The sequence below is a fragment of the Lontra canadensis genome, unplaced genomic scaffold (assembly GCF_010015895.1).
Source record: "Lontra canadensis isolate GAN:19392208 unplaced genomic scaffold, GSC_riverotter_1.0 scaffold22, whole genome shotgun sequence".
Taxonomy (NCBI): domain Eukaryota; kingdom Metazoa; phylum Chordata; class Mammalia; order Carnivora; family Mustelidae; genus Lontra; species Lontra canadensis.
Genome location: NW_022631016.1, coordinates 15,120,966 through 15,138,659, shown reverse-complemented (window position 1 = coordinate 15,138,659; position 17,694 = coordinate 15,120,966). Strand labels below are relative to the sequence as shown.

Here is a 17,694-nt window from a genome sequence, read left to right as displayed (position 1 = left end):
GCTTAACTCTAATTGCCAAGTGCATTTGTAAATCTTACAGATTTTACTAGGGGAAGAGATCATTTATAACTATATGTACACTTGTATCTCTGTTTGCAGGGCCCTAAATCACATTTAATATGCCTTCCAAATTTGAAAGTCCTTATCATAATTTTATTGATATTTTGCTTTCAAGAACATCTACTACTCATATTTATCTCTCAGTTTTCTTCTTTAGATAATGCATTTTCTACTTTTGTAGATACTCACATTCTTTAAAAAATGAATGAGTTGAAATGCCACATTTTTAAATGAATGAGCTGCACTGAAGCTTACCATTTTAATCATACTAAACAAAAGAATCTGTAGACTCTCATTTTCACCTTGTTGCAGCATTTTGAAGATTTTGTTTTTTCCTTCTTTTTATCACCTTGTATTGTTTCTTTGCAATATTCATTTATACTTCTAAAAGTGACAGCAATATTATTTATAAGTTGTTTTATGATTTTTAGCAAAATACTTAAAAGGCAATGCTGGAAAATAGTGTTTTTACTTGTGGCTATTTGGGTTTGATTGAAAGGATATCTAAGTTTACACTAACTTTAACATGAGGATTATTTTCAATTTTGACTCTGTTAAAAAGTTAAAAGGGTGTCTTTTGGGGGAGCCTGGGTGGCTCAGTTGGCTAAGTGTCTGCCTTCATCTCAGGTCATGATCTCAGGGTCCTGGAATTGATCCCCCCATCGGGCTCCCTGCTCAGCCAGGAGCTTGCTTCTCCCTCTCCCTCTGCTTTGCTCTCTCTCTCTTTTTCCCTTTTCAAATGGATGAATAAAGTCTTAAAAAAAAAAAAAAGTCCTATCTGTAAAAAGTAACTACAACAACAACAATGACAACAAAAAGGTGTCTTTTGGGAGCCTTTTCTTTCAGATTTCACGGTCCATTAGTAGTGAAATGTGGTTATTTAGTCTGATACATACTGGGAACCACCAGAGATTTTATGTATATTTTGTACTTCTTTGGCATTATCAGTTTTGTAGGAGTCAATACTCCCATAGTTTATTTTTGTCCTTCAAATGAGAACTCGCAGCTGGTGGTGTAATGTGCTTAATTTCTCTACAGAGTATAACCATTTAAAATTCTGTTTTTATCCACAGGGCTTCCAGAGACCATTTAGCAGTTTCTCCCATTCCTAAATAAAATAAAATAATGACCCTTCACACAGCCTTAGTGGATGTGATGGTAGCTTTGCCTTGCTCGGACTTACCTGCACTCTGGTGAGGCTGAGACTTGCTGTTTTGGTTCTACTAGGGATCTCCTTTCCCTCCCAGTCGGATCGCGGTCCTCCTTACTAACACGAGGGCTGTCACACCCGATACAATCACACTGTCCTTCATGACAAGGTAGAGACTCAAAACGGGACTTGCTAGAAAGCAAACGGTTCACATACCATCTTGACCCAAAAATGGGGAGGCATGACTTGCAAATGCAGTGACTTGTTTTAGAGGCCCTTTTGCTCTAGTTAGTAAGATATTCTGTTATTTTCTTCTTAGTTATTTTAATCTTTTTTTTTATGTCTCTATATATTTTTTCCTAAAATAATTGACAGACTCCACTGTCTCTCACCTTTTTATACTTCTACTCGTAGTGACAACAAAAGGAGAGCTAACTCATATTCTTTGAGCAAAAACATAAAAGTAGAAAAAATAAAAATATGACTAGTTCTACCATTCCGTGCCTCTTTGTTTTGATTTCTGTTTGTGAACAGGAAGGCTATTATCTGCCTGCATGGCAGGAAGGACACAATGTCTCCGACAGGAGTCCTGTACTCCACCCTCTGTCCTGAGGCAGGGGAAACATTAAACAACTTCATAAATAGGATTATGTGTTCACTTTTTAAAGCTGAAGATTTTTCCTTACAATTTCCTTCAGTGTTTATAAATATAGTGACTCCAAACATAGTATCATCTACTTTGATTTATCCATTCCCTGCTAAGAATAATAGTAGTTGTTAAAAGTATGTGATCAGTAATGGGTAAAGGGTTTCTCTTATAGTCCGTATATTTTTTTTATAAACTACTCTTATATCTACCTCTATAAGTATATAAGTATTATATTATTATGATACGTTCATGAATTATTCTGAATTTGGGGTTGGATTTCTATTTTAAAAGCTTTTTTTTCATCACCTTCTCCACTGTTATTAACACTTACACAAATTCATGTGTTATTCATGAGCAGATTTGCTGATATTCTTCAAGATTCATATTTTTGCTTCAGATGTACTTACGTTCTTGTTTAAGTCTTTAATACATAGTCTTATAGATACAGACATAATGAAAGTCAAAGAGGAATTGAGCAGTTTCAAATGTGGTTTTAAAATGTTGATAATAGATGGTAGCCTCTTTTGGGGATAGAGGTTTTCCTGCTGTGAGTGGAAGATGAGAGCTCAAAAGGAAATGGCAAAAGAAACTCAATAGCTACGGCCAGGCATCTGATAAAGAATGGATATTAATAGGTTGATTTCTAATCTCCTTTGAAAGCATGGCCTAAGTTTCTCTACACACTTGGTGGAGCCAGTTGAGATGGTCATAACTGTTTTACTAACATACATTTTTTTTTTTTTTATGAATCTGAAAGCAGAAAACTTAGACATTGGATGGTGGTGTTTATCTGGGGTTTAAAGATTAGCAAGAGGGAGTGTGGCAGATGGTCAAAGGCACGACATTTCAGGGTGCAAACTAGGAACATAATGACATATTGGATCATACATTTGTGGCTTGGCAGAAATTCAAGTGAGACCAGGAGGATGTTTACAAACTTAAATGAACAGGCAAAGTCGGAGTCTGAAAATGGCTGTTAGGGCAATTCGAGGCTAAAAGAACGGGAAGCCAGGAAGCAGGAGAGAAGGAAAGAACATTAAATACAGAGCATGAGGAAATACTGCTGCTCAAGTGTTACAGGATATACAAGTTCATTTTCATTTTAATGTCTTAATACATGTCAACATAATAAGGAAACCATAACAGAAGACAAGTTCCTGCTGAATGTAGTTCATATCATTATTTATCAAGTACTGTTATGTGAGAGGAGCTTTACAGGAAAGCAAAAGAGCATTGTTTCATGCATGGGCTCCAATCACAGTTAAATTATGAATGGATCTTATGGCTGCTAGGCCAGAAAATAAATGAAAACAATATGAAGTTATGTATATTTATTTGTCTGGAAAAATGAAGTTTTTATTTCCTAGCTTTCACTTCAGACATTTTTTTTAATAATCAAAAAAAAAAAAGTTTAGTTCAATTAGAAATCCACATCTGGGGAATCTCAAACACTGCTTTTGTTCTGGTGGGTTTGGAAATATTTTAATAGTCTGTTGGCTACGGTTGAGATACAGCATATCGTCATACCCACATTATCAAATAAAGAATCCTATGAAATGGCAGGGAGTGTATAGGTGTCTAATAATTAAAGAGTTTTGAAGAACACATAGTTTTAATACTTACTAAGATATAAGGCAATTTTGGACTTTAATATAGGATCTGTTTTGCTCCAGGGAGTATTTTAAAAGCATACCTATTTTAACTTAAATTGTTTTACAGTTTACACAAGAAGCACCAGAGATTAGAATCTTTCAAATCTCTCAAAATAATAAACAAAAAGGGCACCCGTGTGGCTCAGTTGGTTAATCATCTGACTCTAGTCATGATCTCTGTGTCATGGGATCAAGCCCTACATTAGGCTCCATGCTCAGAATCTGCTGGAGGTTCTCTCTCCCTCTCCTTGTTCTCCCTCCCCCTGCTCACTCTTTGTCTAAATAAATACATAAATAAATAATCTTTAAAAATGTTAAATAAACAAAAAATAGGATACATAGTAGTAATTTCAGAAACTTTTGTCTGAATCCCAGAACTAATATGCAACTTACATTGTACTATCATGTTCTCTAGCCTTCTGTCCCTGTAGAGAAAGAAAGGTTGCAAGTGTACCTATCTATTCAACAGTATATTTTACTGTAAATATTTTTGTGACTTATCAATCAGTTGTAAAATCCCTGGAGTTCTTAAAGCTCCAAAATGAATTTTATTTTTATGATCACTTGTCAAAGGACTCCAAATCTTACCTCTTTCACTATTTTTTTAGTGTCCAGGGGATGCCTGGGTGGCTCAGTGGGTTAAGCCTCTGCCTTCGGCTCAGGTCATGATCTCAGGGTTCTGGGATCGAGCCCCGCATCAGGCTCTCTGCTTAGCGGGGAGCCGGATCCCTCCCCCCATCTCTTTGCCGGCCTCTCTGCCTACTTGTGATCTCTGTCAAATAAATAAATGAAATCTTTAAAAAAAAAATCAAGCGTCCTCGTGAGTCAGAACTTCCATATGCACAGCAGTCTCCCTACCTCCTCCTGTATGTGCCCATATACTTTCAAAAGAAAGCAATAGACTATACATTAAAATAAAAAATTCTTTGTCATCTATTTTAAGAGTAAATCACATTCAAGGCTATTTCTAAATTACATTGAAGATAGAGTTAATGGGAATATCAGGAATGTGCTGATTATACTCAGAAAGACATGAATTACTAAGAGAGTTTCCCAATTTTTCTGGCCAATTCCTGAGACCACTTGGTCACCTGAGTTCATATGGGCCATGTAGAGTTTTCACACTATTGCTTCAAAGACTCTTCCCATGATATATTACTCTAATTTTTTTTTCTCTTTCCAAAGTCTTCTAAAACACCTTTTGGGGTAAAGGAGCACTTTTAAGCCAGGAGACTCAAACGTACACCCATTATTCCAGTGCAGTCTTCTCAATAAAGAGATGCATAGATATCTCATACCCTTATTCAATGATTCCAAGGCTGTTTTAGTTTTTGTTGTTGTAGTTGTTTTGTTTTGTTTTACCTCCCTGTGGCCTTATTCCTGCTTTCAGAGATATATATTGCAAAATAATTGCTGGTACTCAAGATCTCTCTTATACGATATTTTTGCCATCTAATAAGCATCTTTGTTTCACATTGTTTTAGGGTAAGGTCTTTGCGCTAGCTGTTCAGTGTCTTTTTAAATCCTAACCAATATGTTTGCTTGGTTTCTAAGAGTTCTACGAGCTTCTGTCTTCATCCAAAGTATTGAGAATTAAAATTAAGGAACAAACTTAGGTACGCATTATTAGAGACTGTCCTTTATTTGGAATCGATAATTAGCACTTTTCATTCACAGATGTTCCATCCTACTATAGCTGTCCTTTATTCAGCTCATATTAATTTTTATCCACTTGGAAGTCAAGATTTTCTATAAAACTTGGTGTATACTGTTTTAATTGTACTTCAAGTTTAGAGATTCGTTGTTGCTCTTGACAACAAATTTTTCAGTTTCAACAAGACAAATTTTGTTCCCTGTGTATAAGTATAAAAGTAAGTAAGATATATATGTATACATATTCATATATATCTTCTTACCTCTCTCATTTTAGTTCAAAGTTTCCTTGTTCAAGTTCAGTGAGCTTTCAGTCAAGTACATTTTTTGCAGTTCCGGTTAGGTACACAATATCCCTTTTCAGGAGCTCATTATTCTGCTCAGCTAAATCTTTCTAGGTAGGAAGCTCTTTGCTTCATGAATCCTCTTTTCCTTTCAAAAGTCAAAACTTCACCTGGAAAAAAAAAAAAAAAGAAAGAAAGAATATTTTTTATGTTTCTGTGTCTGAGAGCTTTCTATTTAAGAACTTAAGGTGTAGTAGAAACATTTCCTGGCTTTCTCTTTGTTTCTGATTGCATTTCAAATAATTATTCTGCAACAGAGTATGCTTCCAAATTAAGGATATAAAGTGAACATTAGGTGAGAGCTATAAAAGGGAGTCCATACCCACCGTTGCATGTTAGGTCATTCTACACATTATTAATTATGTTTATTGAAATCAAGGGCCAGTGCCTTACATCTCTTCTTCAGAGGCCAGCAGTGAGATTCTCAAACATGTTTGTGCCTGTGAACACTTAGTTCATACCTTTGCCTTGGACTAGAGAGTTGTACATATAGGCGAATTTATATTAATCATGATGCAACATCCTATAGCCAAGAAATGTGCTTCCACAAAGTTCAGGTTTCTGGGAGAGTGCTTGTGACTATATGGTTATATAACACGCATGATGAATTTATGCTATTTTTCTTTCCCTATTCACAACTTGTTTCAGAATAGACAATTGATGGGGTCCCTTGGTGGCTCAGCAGATTAAGCCTCTGCCTTCAGCTCAGGTCATGATCTCAGGGTCCTGGGATCGAGCCCGCATTGGGCTCTCTGCTCAGCAGGGAGCCTGCTTCCCCCTTTCTCTCTGCCTGCCTCTCTGCCTACTTGTGATCTCTCTTTCTGTCAAATAAATAAATAAAATCTTAAAAAAAAAAGAATACACAATTGATACATTTTTTTTTTCCTTTTCTACTGGGTAAGAAAACCTTTTGTAATTTCTTATTAGCTATTTGTGATCTATAACAAACCTTCAATTATATGCATAGGCATATGTATATAGTCATATGTGTATGTGTGTATATGATTATGAATACATATATATGATTCATGTGTTTTATTACCTGTATTACATTGAATATTTGAAAAGTTTATCTTTCTATTGCTTTAATTTGGCCCTGTAAAATCAAGAAAGCATAGCTGTAAGTTATTGTATCATGACTATCTTAAACATCCTCATATGTAACAGAATTCCAATTTTCAGAATAAAACAATTGACGAGATAAAAGAATTCCTAAATGTCATTGTGTAATGATTCACTTACTTTTTAGTGAAAGATAATTAACTCACAGGTGTTGCTTCAGGTTAGGTTCTCCAGAAGCAAACTCTGAACTGGAATTTAGAGTGCAGGTTGTTTGCGGGAGTGTGCCCTTGGGATCAACATCTGTGGGGCAGTGAGAGGAAGAAGGTCGAACAGAGTGAGAAATTGAACTGCTATGCAAATTTAGTGCCTCACCGCTGACCCAAGAGTAAAGCTGTGGAACTAAACCTTCCATTCACTATGTCTACATTCAGTAGAAATGGCTAGACCTTTATAACCTTGGAGCAATGAGTCACTAAGGAACTGCTGCTCCGGAAGGATGCAACATAGGGCCAGGTGATAATCTACAGCTAGGTTAACTAGTTATTCCATGCCGGGAATCTGCGCAGCACCTCAAAGTATATACCAAACGGGTCTTTTGGTCAACAGGCTTGCTGGAATGAGGAATAACAATACTAAGATTACCATATACTATGTGCACTTGAGAACATCAGTATAATGTTAATGAGTAAAAAGGCAGCATGACATTGTGGTTTTGAGCAGGGTTCTAGAATGTATTGAGGTTGTATCCTGATTATTCAGCTCTTTGATTTTGGGCAATTTATGTTCTGGGTTTTAGGTTATTTATTTTTTTTTAATTATTATTTATAGTAAAAATGATTTTTCTGAAAAAATTAGAAATTTAACATCTTCTCCCTTATGAGGTTTTGTGGCTAGATCAAAATCTTTAATCCACAGATTTATCATGCAGGCATTTAATATAATATATAGTATTTTAAAAGTACATAAAAATAGAATTAACTATTTTATTCATCATTAACTTTCCATGTTGCACCTACTATAACGAGAATGATTCAAATCACAATTAAGTCTGAAAAAGTTTGTCAATTGAGCTGATCTCTGTAATTTATCATCTATACCAGTGGCCCCCTTTTTTTGTACATTAACATCGCCTGAGTAGTTTGCTAATAATAGAGATGTCTGTTCCTATTGCTTACCTTGAGTCACAAAGTTTGGGATGGGGACCACTGTCTCTTCTCAAAGGCCAGGACCCATTGGCTTGAAGCCATCTGTTGTCTTTTAAATCTTTTTGCTATTATGTCCATGTCCGAAATGTTGACTGCTTGTTCACTCCTCTGTCTTCTACTCTTCCCCTTCTCTTTTAGTTTGGGCTCAATTAATTTTTCCAAGTCAGTATCTCAGTTTAAGAACATTTATTAGTCATGCTTTAACGATCGCCCCTTCATGTTCCTGTGTCCATTTCATAAACTAAAATTAAAAAAAAATCACAGATACCCATTTTATCCATTAAAGGAAATGTGAATCTTGAATGGCGGCTTTACTAAGTACATTTTGTTTTGCTTATGTCTGTCATAGATAACACAGCCAGCATTCTGACAAGGCGGAGGAGATTTAGTCGAACTATTCAGGATGTGTATTATCTCCCCATTATGATCTCTGATGGTGGAATCCCCTCTCTCAGCAGCAGCAGCACCCTCACCGTCAGGGTTTGTGCATGCGAGAGAGATGGGCGAGTGCGGACCTGCCACGCGGAAGCGTTCCTGTCCTCGGCTGGCTTGAGTACAGGGGCCTTAATCGCTATTCTGCTGTGTGTTGTCATTCTCCTAGGTAAGTCCTCCAGCCTCCTAACGTTGTGTGATGATGATTCGGAATGTACCCTACAATGGCCAACAGTGCATTAGAAAAGAGAGAGAAAGAAAGTCGTTTTGACAGAACCCAAGAATTTGGACCACAAAATATAACTGCACAGACTTCCTCTTGTTTAGCTTTCTCAATACCATAGCTGATCTATAAATAATTTGATTCAAATGGAATGAAAGAGTTGAAATATCAGAAGAAAAGATAGACTATAAGAGAAATATTGGGGAAGGATCCATTTTAAAAAGAATTCATACTAAAAATTCTAAATACCGTACTAAAACGACTCTTATAATAGATTTCAAAGAAGATAACTGATATCATTCTAAAATGAATCTAGGGGCGCCTGGGTGTCTCAGTGGGTTAAAGCCTCTTCCTTCACTCAGGTCATGATCCCAGAGTCCTGGGATCCAGCCCCGCATCAGGCTCTCTGCTCTGCAGGGAACCTGTTTCCTCCTCTCTCTGCCTGCCTCTCTGCCTACTTGTGATCTCTGTCTGTCAAATAAGTAAAATCTTTTTTAAAAATAAATAAAATAAATAAATAAATATAATGAATCTACACACCAAATAAAAAATAGATTTCTTGTAGCAATTTCTATTGGTCAAAAATATTACTTAATCATCAATGTTAGCTGAATTTTAAAGTGCTGCTCTAAATAATTTTGGCCTTAGAGATGTTAAATTTTATTGTTTAATAGGATTTTTACTTGAGATTTGCATTATATTTCATTTTAATAAAAAATAGGGCACTTTCTCATTATGGATTATCATTTTCATAGTCTAAGTTATCATGACCACATATGAAGCTATTACTATAAACTCTTTAAAACTGCTATTTCAGCAAGAGCACAAATCCAGATTTTTCTATAACAAGAGAAATAGATGTAAGGAATCTTTCTGTTTCATTGTTCAAAGTGGGTACATACTTACTTACCCAGCATGTTCTCCCAATTCTTTGACACTTTCTCTTAGCAACCTTCTCTTTTGCTTGTTTCTCAGTACTGTTCACACATGGAAGGAAAATTAAAAAAAAAATATATATATGTATATGCTTTGTTGAGAAAGACTTTTTCTTTTTTCTTTTTTTTTTTTTTGCAAGGGATGTTCCTTATTTTGTTCCTGAGGTAAAGACAAATGGCCAGTACGGAAGGAGCAGAAGAAGGTAGAATGAGGCTGAGAAGTGGGATGGTTATTTCAGCAGCGTTAAGACAGTTTGAGGCAAAACAAAACAAAACAAACAGACAAACAAACAAACAAAAACCACTCTGGGGCTTCATTGAACATGGTAGATGTTGGGCTTCATTCTAGAGTATAAAGAGACATTTAAAGCAAGAGAAGCAAGAGAGTCCATCATAAGATTTGTATTTTGAAAAAAGATGACTATAAATGAAGTAGAGAACAAGTCTCACAATGGAGGCAGAGCATGTAGACAATGAAATTAGGATAGCAGTCTCTCTCAGCATAGTTTGGACTAGCAGAGTTAGAACAGAGGTGAAGAGTAGATAAGATCAAGATGTCTTAGGTGAAATCAAAAGTGATCTTGGATAATATGATGCAGATGCCAGGGTGAAAATTTATCAAAATTTTAACAAAATATTTACTGGCAGTCCCTGAGATTCCATTTGAAAACTACAGCACTGATAATTTTGTGTCAGTGAACAAATACCTAATGTTTATGACGTGGTGTCTTTTCTTGGAACAAGTTTCCAAGGGATAAAAACAAAATAGCTGAAATTAAAATAAAAAATGATCTTGGATAAATTAGATATTGTCTGAGTTAGCACAAGATCAAAGAAAACTTTCTATCTCTTGCTGAATGTGGACCCTGTTCCTCACTGAGCTAGGGGCACCAGAGGTACACTTTGTTGAGATAATAAACTAGGATGAGCTGTGATGAGTTCCAGCATGGTCACCATGTCAAGAAGGATGTGATGGCAGGACAGAGTGAAGGGGACGTCAGAGAAGAAAGAGGAATTAAAGTAAAGTAAAGTATGATGTCATCAAAGTCAAAGGGTAAAAAGTATATCAAAGAGAACAGAGCATTCAACAGTGTCAAAAGTTGATCAAAGGTTAAGTAAATTGTATATCTAAATGTACCAGGGGCGTCTGGGTGGCTCAGTAGGTTAAGCATCTGCCTTCGGCTCATGTCATGATCCCAGGGTCAAGCCCTACACTGGGTTCCCTGATCAGCTAGGAGTTTGCTTATTCATCTTCCTCTCTTCCACCTCCCTCCCCCACCCATACATATGCACTCTCTCTCTCTCTCTCTCTCTCTCTCTCAAATAAATAAATAATTAAAAAAAATAAAAAACAAACGTACCAATTGCACTTAGCAAAGTGGAGCGTGGAGGTTCAGTGCCCCTCCACTGGAAGTATTTCACTGCGGTAAAGTCTTATAGTAGATGCAAGGTGAAGGAAACCAGGAAAATTCGGCTTTCTAAATTTTATTTCTTTATGTATTAATTGGTTTCAACTGTTATTTGCTTTAGACATTTATGTATTACTTTTTTTCTGTTTGAAATTCAAAACAAAAGCTCACATACAAAACAAAAATGGAAAATAAGATAAAATAAAGCAAGTACAAATATTGATCCCTCCAGTGTTCCTATCCTAAACCACAAAGAATAGAACTCTGTGACTTTAGTATAAGGTCTACCAAAGTCCTGATTTTGAAAGATAGTTCATTTGGAGGCGTCACTTATCTGTGCCTTTTGTTTTCATCTAGCACCATCAAACCATCTTTGTATACTAAGGTAAAGGCTTAAAAATTTAATTAAAAATGTTAATATACAGGTATGTTTAAGTTATATTATGTAAAATAACATTTTATTATAGTATGAAACAATGCTTCCCTTTAATAGATTTTATAAAAATGTCATTTCTCCTTTGGGGTAAATAAGAGAGCATTCTAAATTTTATGCTCCCCCAGAGGACTAATGAAACAGAGGTGCCATTTAATATGTTTACTCCTTCAATTTTTATTGAATCTCAAATGTATTTTTACAGTTTTATCCAAAGCTTGCAGAATCATTTTGTTACCTCAGGTTTAAACAACCATTATTTATAATGTAATTTTTACTTTTCATGACAGTTGTAAGGATTTTTATTTTTATTCAGAAGATACTTAGCCACTAGACTCAGAATGTAGTCATTTGTAATTTTAAAATAATGTTTGTTACCGTGCAAGCTCATAATTTCCAAGGAAAAGATCAGCAACACCAGAGGTAGCAAAACTTTATTTTAGAACTTTTTGTAATTCTGAAATAACATTAAAAACTAACAGCTAAACAAATTTTGAAATGAATATTTTAATATTGAAAAGCATTCTGATTATCAGCTGTTTGTAGAAATGACTTATATGAACCCAGTCCTGGTTTTGCCACTAATTAACTGTATAATCTTAGGCGACCTCTACAGTCTCTTGTTTCTATTTACAACTCTATAAAAATAAAGTATCAACTAGTAAAGAACCTTAGAGTCATCTATAAAATTTTGTGGTGCTTATTTATGTTTTCTTATAGATTCCATGCATGTGGGCCTCACTTTGAATGGTACATGTGCACATCGTGAGTCAGGTTATGATTTGTCAGAATTACCTTTTTAAGACCCTTTTTTGATGGGATGTAGGGGAGAGACTTTAGGGTGAGCCTTCATGATGCAATCAGAATTTGGTGCTAGAGGAGGGATAACTAGAGTTCTTTTTCCCTTCTGGGGATCTGACATTTCTTTCCCAACCTGCATCCCATCCCTTGTAATGATCCAGAGCAAACAGAAATTATAGCTTAGCACAATAAACCACTGAGTCAGTCTCTGAATCAGGCCTCTGTCACCTGCCCTTCAGTCCACACACCACATATAAGCAGGTAACTTAGATGAGTCTACCATCTGGACTGTTCCTACTCTTGGATATAAATTTCCTGATCAATGAGGATCAGGGTAAATTTAATGTGAGGAGTGTGAAGGACTAGGAACAAAGGTGGAATCAAAGTGGAGACACGTGCCAACGTGCTTGTCAGCTGAGCTATCTGACATGACTGTATGAGCTCCCCTTGGTCTGCAAAAATAAGTTCCAGTGAGAAGTGCCATCAACTGGTATGACCAATAGCACAACAGGATCTAGTAAAAGTAATCTTCCTGACTTGGGCCACCTCATTTCTGCCAAACTTGGTACCAACATAAGATGGTATAAAAAAGAACGAGGTGATATTTATGGGAAAAAAAAAAAATTCTACTATGAAAAGTATTTTGGGGAAATATGTTGGGAGTCAGTATATAATGTATTCAAATGCAAGCAGTATGACAGTTTACGTTATGAAAATGCAAAACCCCTTAGAAGTCTGAGCACTGTGGAATCATGGATAAATAAATTAATAAATGAGTGGAATGATATGCGAAAGGAAATACAAAAATGTTTCCCTAAATTTGAATTCATTCATGAATAAAATAAATGAATAAAACTCAGTAAATTCATTTTAAGTTTCATAAATAAAGAGAATAAAATGAATTTAAAATCCTAACCAAACTCAAAGAGAAGGAAAAGGAATATGCTAACCAAGAATAAAATAGTCATTAGAATAAAATCCTCCCCAAACACTACAGTTTAATATTTCAATCCAGATTATATAAAATTTCAAAATACTGAAAATCTTATATAATTTTGAACAAAGGGGTAAGCACTCTATCTCATTTATTTTATAATGCCATGGCTCTGTCAAGTTATCTCTTCCCCAAATAACCCACTTTAAGAAGAGGTACCTTGTTTCACATGTATGGGTTGCTAGACTGTGAGGGGGAGGGAAGTCATTTGAAAATACTCATTTGGCTGCCATTTTTAAAAAGAGCTTTAACTCTCAAAACTGTGTATGTAATTGTTATCTTCATTCTCTAAAATATATTTGATTTGTGGATTTTTTTTTTTGGCAAATGTTTAGTTTGGCTTTCAAACATTAAAAATTATTATCAAGCAAAATTAGGTATTTGGTATTATTAATGACCATAAGCTGACTTAAAACTATATTTAAAAATTATTTTCCTAGTGAGGTTATGCCACATCATCACTCTACAGAGATTATTCTTTTGTTAGTCCACTTAAGAATTATTTACAGAGTCTGTACTGTGTATGATTTGCTCCAGAAACATTGACTGAACAAAAATGAATATAAGGCAATTCCCTGGAAACACACCTAATTATCAGTGCTTCCACATTCTTTTCTGAGTTTCTCTAAAATTATCTTTGACTAGGGGGACCACATGTCCATATTTGCCCTGCTGTCCTAAAGTAATTATAAATGAAATCCCTGTTTCGTCTTAAAAATGTCCCAGATTATATGGTTAATTGTATGTTGATATACTAAATAGATATGGACTAAATCTAGAAATCTCTGGTCACTGGCAAATGACTGTCCATGCTTAGGAAAGAGATAGTGTGAGACCTCAGAGTTCAAACTTAACTAATGTCTATATTTTGAGTCAAAATATATCAGGAATATTTTTTTTAATTTGGGAAAATAAGTAAATATGAGCTGTCATAATGATAATTCCAGCTTTATCCCCTATATTTCATTAGGCAAACAGGGCACTTGTATTGGTGAAAGATGCAAATTATCTCCATACTTTAATAATAATATTGATCACATTCTCCCTGGTATGCGTGCACATAAACTCCCTTGAAATCAATCGATAATTTTAACATTAAAAAAATAACTTGGTTTATTGACAAAAGTAAGACATTTTACTATTAAAAAATTTGTATAAATAGATGTTTTTATTTAGAACAACCTCCTTAATCATAAAGATGAGCAGAAATATATAATGGGTGATAAATCAAAGCCTCTGAATGGAATGAAATAAGTTATTGGGGATGCTATTTGGGACATTGAATTAGAATGCCCTAAGCAGGTTTAACACTGAAATAAATAGCAAGGTATTGGGGCACCTGGGTGGCTCAGTTGGTTAAGAGTCCACCATTGATTTCTGTTCAGGTCATGATCTCAGGGTCCTGGGATCAAACCCTGTGTCAAGCTCCATGCTCAGCAGGCAGTCTGCTTGGGATTCTCTGTCCCTCACCTCTGCCCTTCCCCCAATCTTTCAAAATAAGTAAATCTTTAAATAGTAAGGTATTAGATACATATTTGCTACAATCAGCAAAAGTATCAAAATAAGGTGCTGTATTAATAATGTCTTCAAAGTATAAGTAGCAGGTTTGAGAAACTATTTTTAAATAGCATAATATTTGGGGGTCCCTGGCTGGCTCAGTGAGTAGAGCATGTGATTCTTGATCTCGCCGTTACAAGTCAGAGCCCCACGTTGGGGTTTAGAGATTATTTATGAATAAAAATCTTAGATCATAAATAAACAAACAAACATAATATTGGTGAAGCAGGGCCACATATGGCATCTGCATTTCATTTCAGCTTTCTATAATCACTTCAGACACAGTGACTCACTGTTTCCACTTGTCTACCAGAATCTCCTTTGGTCAATTCTGCCATTACCGAGTCCTTTTATTCCATACACTTCCAGACGATTTTCTGGCCCTTTCTACAGATGTTTTGCCTTTTTACATACTTTTTTTCTTCATTCCTGTAGATGCTCACTTGCCCTTTCTCTGCAAATTAGATTCTCTAATTCATTGTGACCATCTCTTTCCATGTGTAGTAAATTCTCTGATATTTGTCCTTTGCACTTCTGGCTTGAAAATCTCCTTTTCCACTTTCTATTGTCATCTTCGAAGTTCATATACACTGTGATATCTAGTTTAAAAACAAGCAAGGCTCATTTATTATAACATTTAGGGATATGCATAAAATGTATTTGTTAAAGATACCTATCAGTAAAGTTGCCAGGTAAAATACAGTATACAGAAATAAATAGATAAAATACAATACAGAAACCTGAATTTCAGATAAAAATACATGTCTGTAGGTGTATATTTGTATGTGTGTGTGTGTATAGCATAAGTATGTCACATGCTGTATATATCTAAACTGTTTCTATATATGCATATTTATCTATGTTATACATATATGTACACATTATACACACACAGATATGCATGCCTTTTGAGTGTACATCTTTGATTATCACATTATAAAGAATGTTTAAAATATCAATGCCCCTAATAACTGTTATCATAAAACCTAGATTTCAGCTGACCAAGAACATTCTGTAAAGCTGAAGTAAAGAACACTGGGCCTAATAGCACAAAGTAGAAGTAAGGTAATTCTTTCTATTTAGTAATGGCTTAGTATCATCAAATAGAAAGATTTGAAAATACTGAGAAACAGCCAAAGCAAACTGCCCAAGATCCATTTACATCATTTCATCTAATGGTTGTGACATTACTGGTAATAATCCACATGCCCAACTCAGTTCCTTGTTCCATATTTTTTAAATAACAAAATGGAATATGATAACGGAAGCATCATCACCTTTGGTGTGCGAAGTTGTAGGTTACAGTCTAAGTTCCTCTATCTGCTATTTGTGTGATCTTAGAGTAGGATCTTAGTTATTCATGGAATTTCTCTTGAGCCTCAGTTTCCTTGAGGAAACCCAAACTTTTCTGTGAGGATTAAATCAAAGTGTTATGTAAAAAGCATTCGGTAATCTGAAAAGTTCCTCTGAAACTTAAGTACAAATAAAATAACATCTTCTGCAGCTTGAGAGATATATGCAATTATTAATGCCTGATAATATAATTCTAAAAAATACTGAGCAAAAGGGATCAAACATGTAAAATATTCCTGCTTTGGTTTCCTACAAAGCATCAAAAGGAAAGGGTTTAAAGTACGGGCTCCTTCCTATTTGACAGAAACTAAAAATGTCCTTCCTTTAGTGTATCTGCCTAGAATCTATACATAGACCAACACCCACCGTTATTCTCCCAGGGAAAATTCCGTTGTGCTCTTCCATCATCTGTTTCCCTCAGTGTGCAGACTGGATGACAGACCATGGTGAGCCAGGAATCCTGAAATCATAGGCCTGACAAATGAAAATATTGTGTTTTTCTAGAAAAGATCAGTGATTCCCAAGGCCTTGTAGAGAAATCATTTTCACATTCCTTGAGATTTAAAACAAACAAACAAGTGAAAAACCAAAAGAAAACAAAACAAACAAAAAAGAAACCCCTTCAACTGTTATCCAGAAAGTGCAGAGATCAGGATGGTGTTACAGTGCAAGCCTAAATAGAATGTAGTTGCTGATGTCAAATCTCCAAGAACTTCCATCCTTTTTTCTAACTCTCCATCCTCTTTTCCATTTTTCTTCAGCAATTGTAGTACTTTTTATCACCCTGAGACGCAGCAAAAAAGAGCCGCTGATCATCTCTGAGGAGGACGTGAGGGAGAATGTGGTCACCTATGATGACGAGGGTGGCGGAGAGGAAGACACCGAGGCCTTTGACATCACAGCCTTGAGGAACCCATCTGCCGCTGAGGAGCTCAAGTATCGGAGAGATATCAGACCCGAAGTGAAACTCACCCCCAGACACCAGACATTGTCCACCCTGGAAAGTATAGATGTTCAGGAATTTATCAAGCAAAAACTGGCAGAAGCCGACCTAGACCCCAGCGTCCCCCCTTATGACTCTCTTCAGACTTATGCTTATGAAGGTCAGAGATCAGAGGCTGGGTCCATCAGCTCACTGGATTCAGCGACCACACAGTCAGACCAGGATTATCACTACCTTGGAGACTGGGGACCTGAATTTAAAAAGTTAGCTGAACTCTATGGAGAAATAGAATCTGAAAGAACAACTTAGGGGGTTAATTCTTGCAATCTTGTAGAATTTGCTTCCTGAGCAAGTGGAGATACAACCTCAACAATGACAAGGAAGAAACGTGGAGACAGTACTTGGAACTGAGCAAGCTGTACACAGCTACTGTAGAAACAAGTGCCCTTTCCATGATCGAAACTGGGTTATTTAATCAGAAGACAGTCAAATTAAAAAAAAAAAAAATACAGAGAAAAAGCTATTGTTCCTTGTGTATATTTTCAATTGCTCAATAAAGTCTGTGGTACTGTTTAATTAAGAATACCTGAATTAAGCCAAACAATGATATTTGTTTCAATATTTTGTGATTTATTTTCGAAAATCAAAACTAAACAGAAAGATTCAAAATCACTTATGATTAGGGGTGGTACACCACAAAATGAAGCTTATGCTGGTAATCGGGACCTCTTTTTCCACTTCTGTGGACTCTTGAGACCCATACTCTGTTACTACGACAGATCTTATTAGCATTGTCTTGTGTTCAACTGACATGAGTTATATCCAGTATACCAGGTCAC

The 17,694-nt window shown here is 35.6% G+C and overlaps 1 protein-coding gene across 4 annotated transcripts in view; it reads left to right on the top strand.

The window, feature by feature from the left end:
• The window catches only part of CDH18 (cadherin 18), a 970,896-nt gene extending 953,450 nt beyond the window's left edge, over positions 1-17,446 (top strand). For 2 of the 4 annotated variants that reach the window (XM_032861903.1, XM_032861902.1), the window contains 2 exons: positions 8,125-8,376; positions 16,674-17,446. In XM_032861903.1, coding sequence (XP_032717794.1) covers positions 8,125-8,376; positions 16,674-17,164 — 743 coding nt within the window. In that variant the 3' untranslated portion in view covers positions 17,165-17,446. The remainder of the gene's footprint in view (positions 1-8,124; positions 8,377-16,673) is intronic. The other 2 variants (XM_032861905.1, XM_032861904.1) reach the window with 2 other exon arrangements.
• The last annotated feature ends 248 nt before the right edge of the window (positions 17,447-17,694 follow it).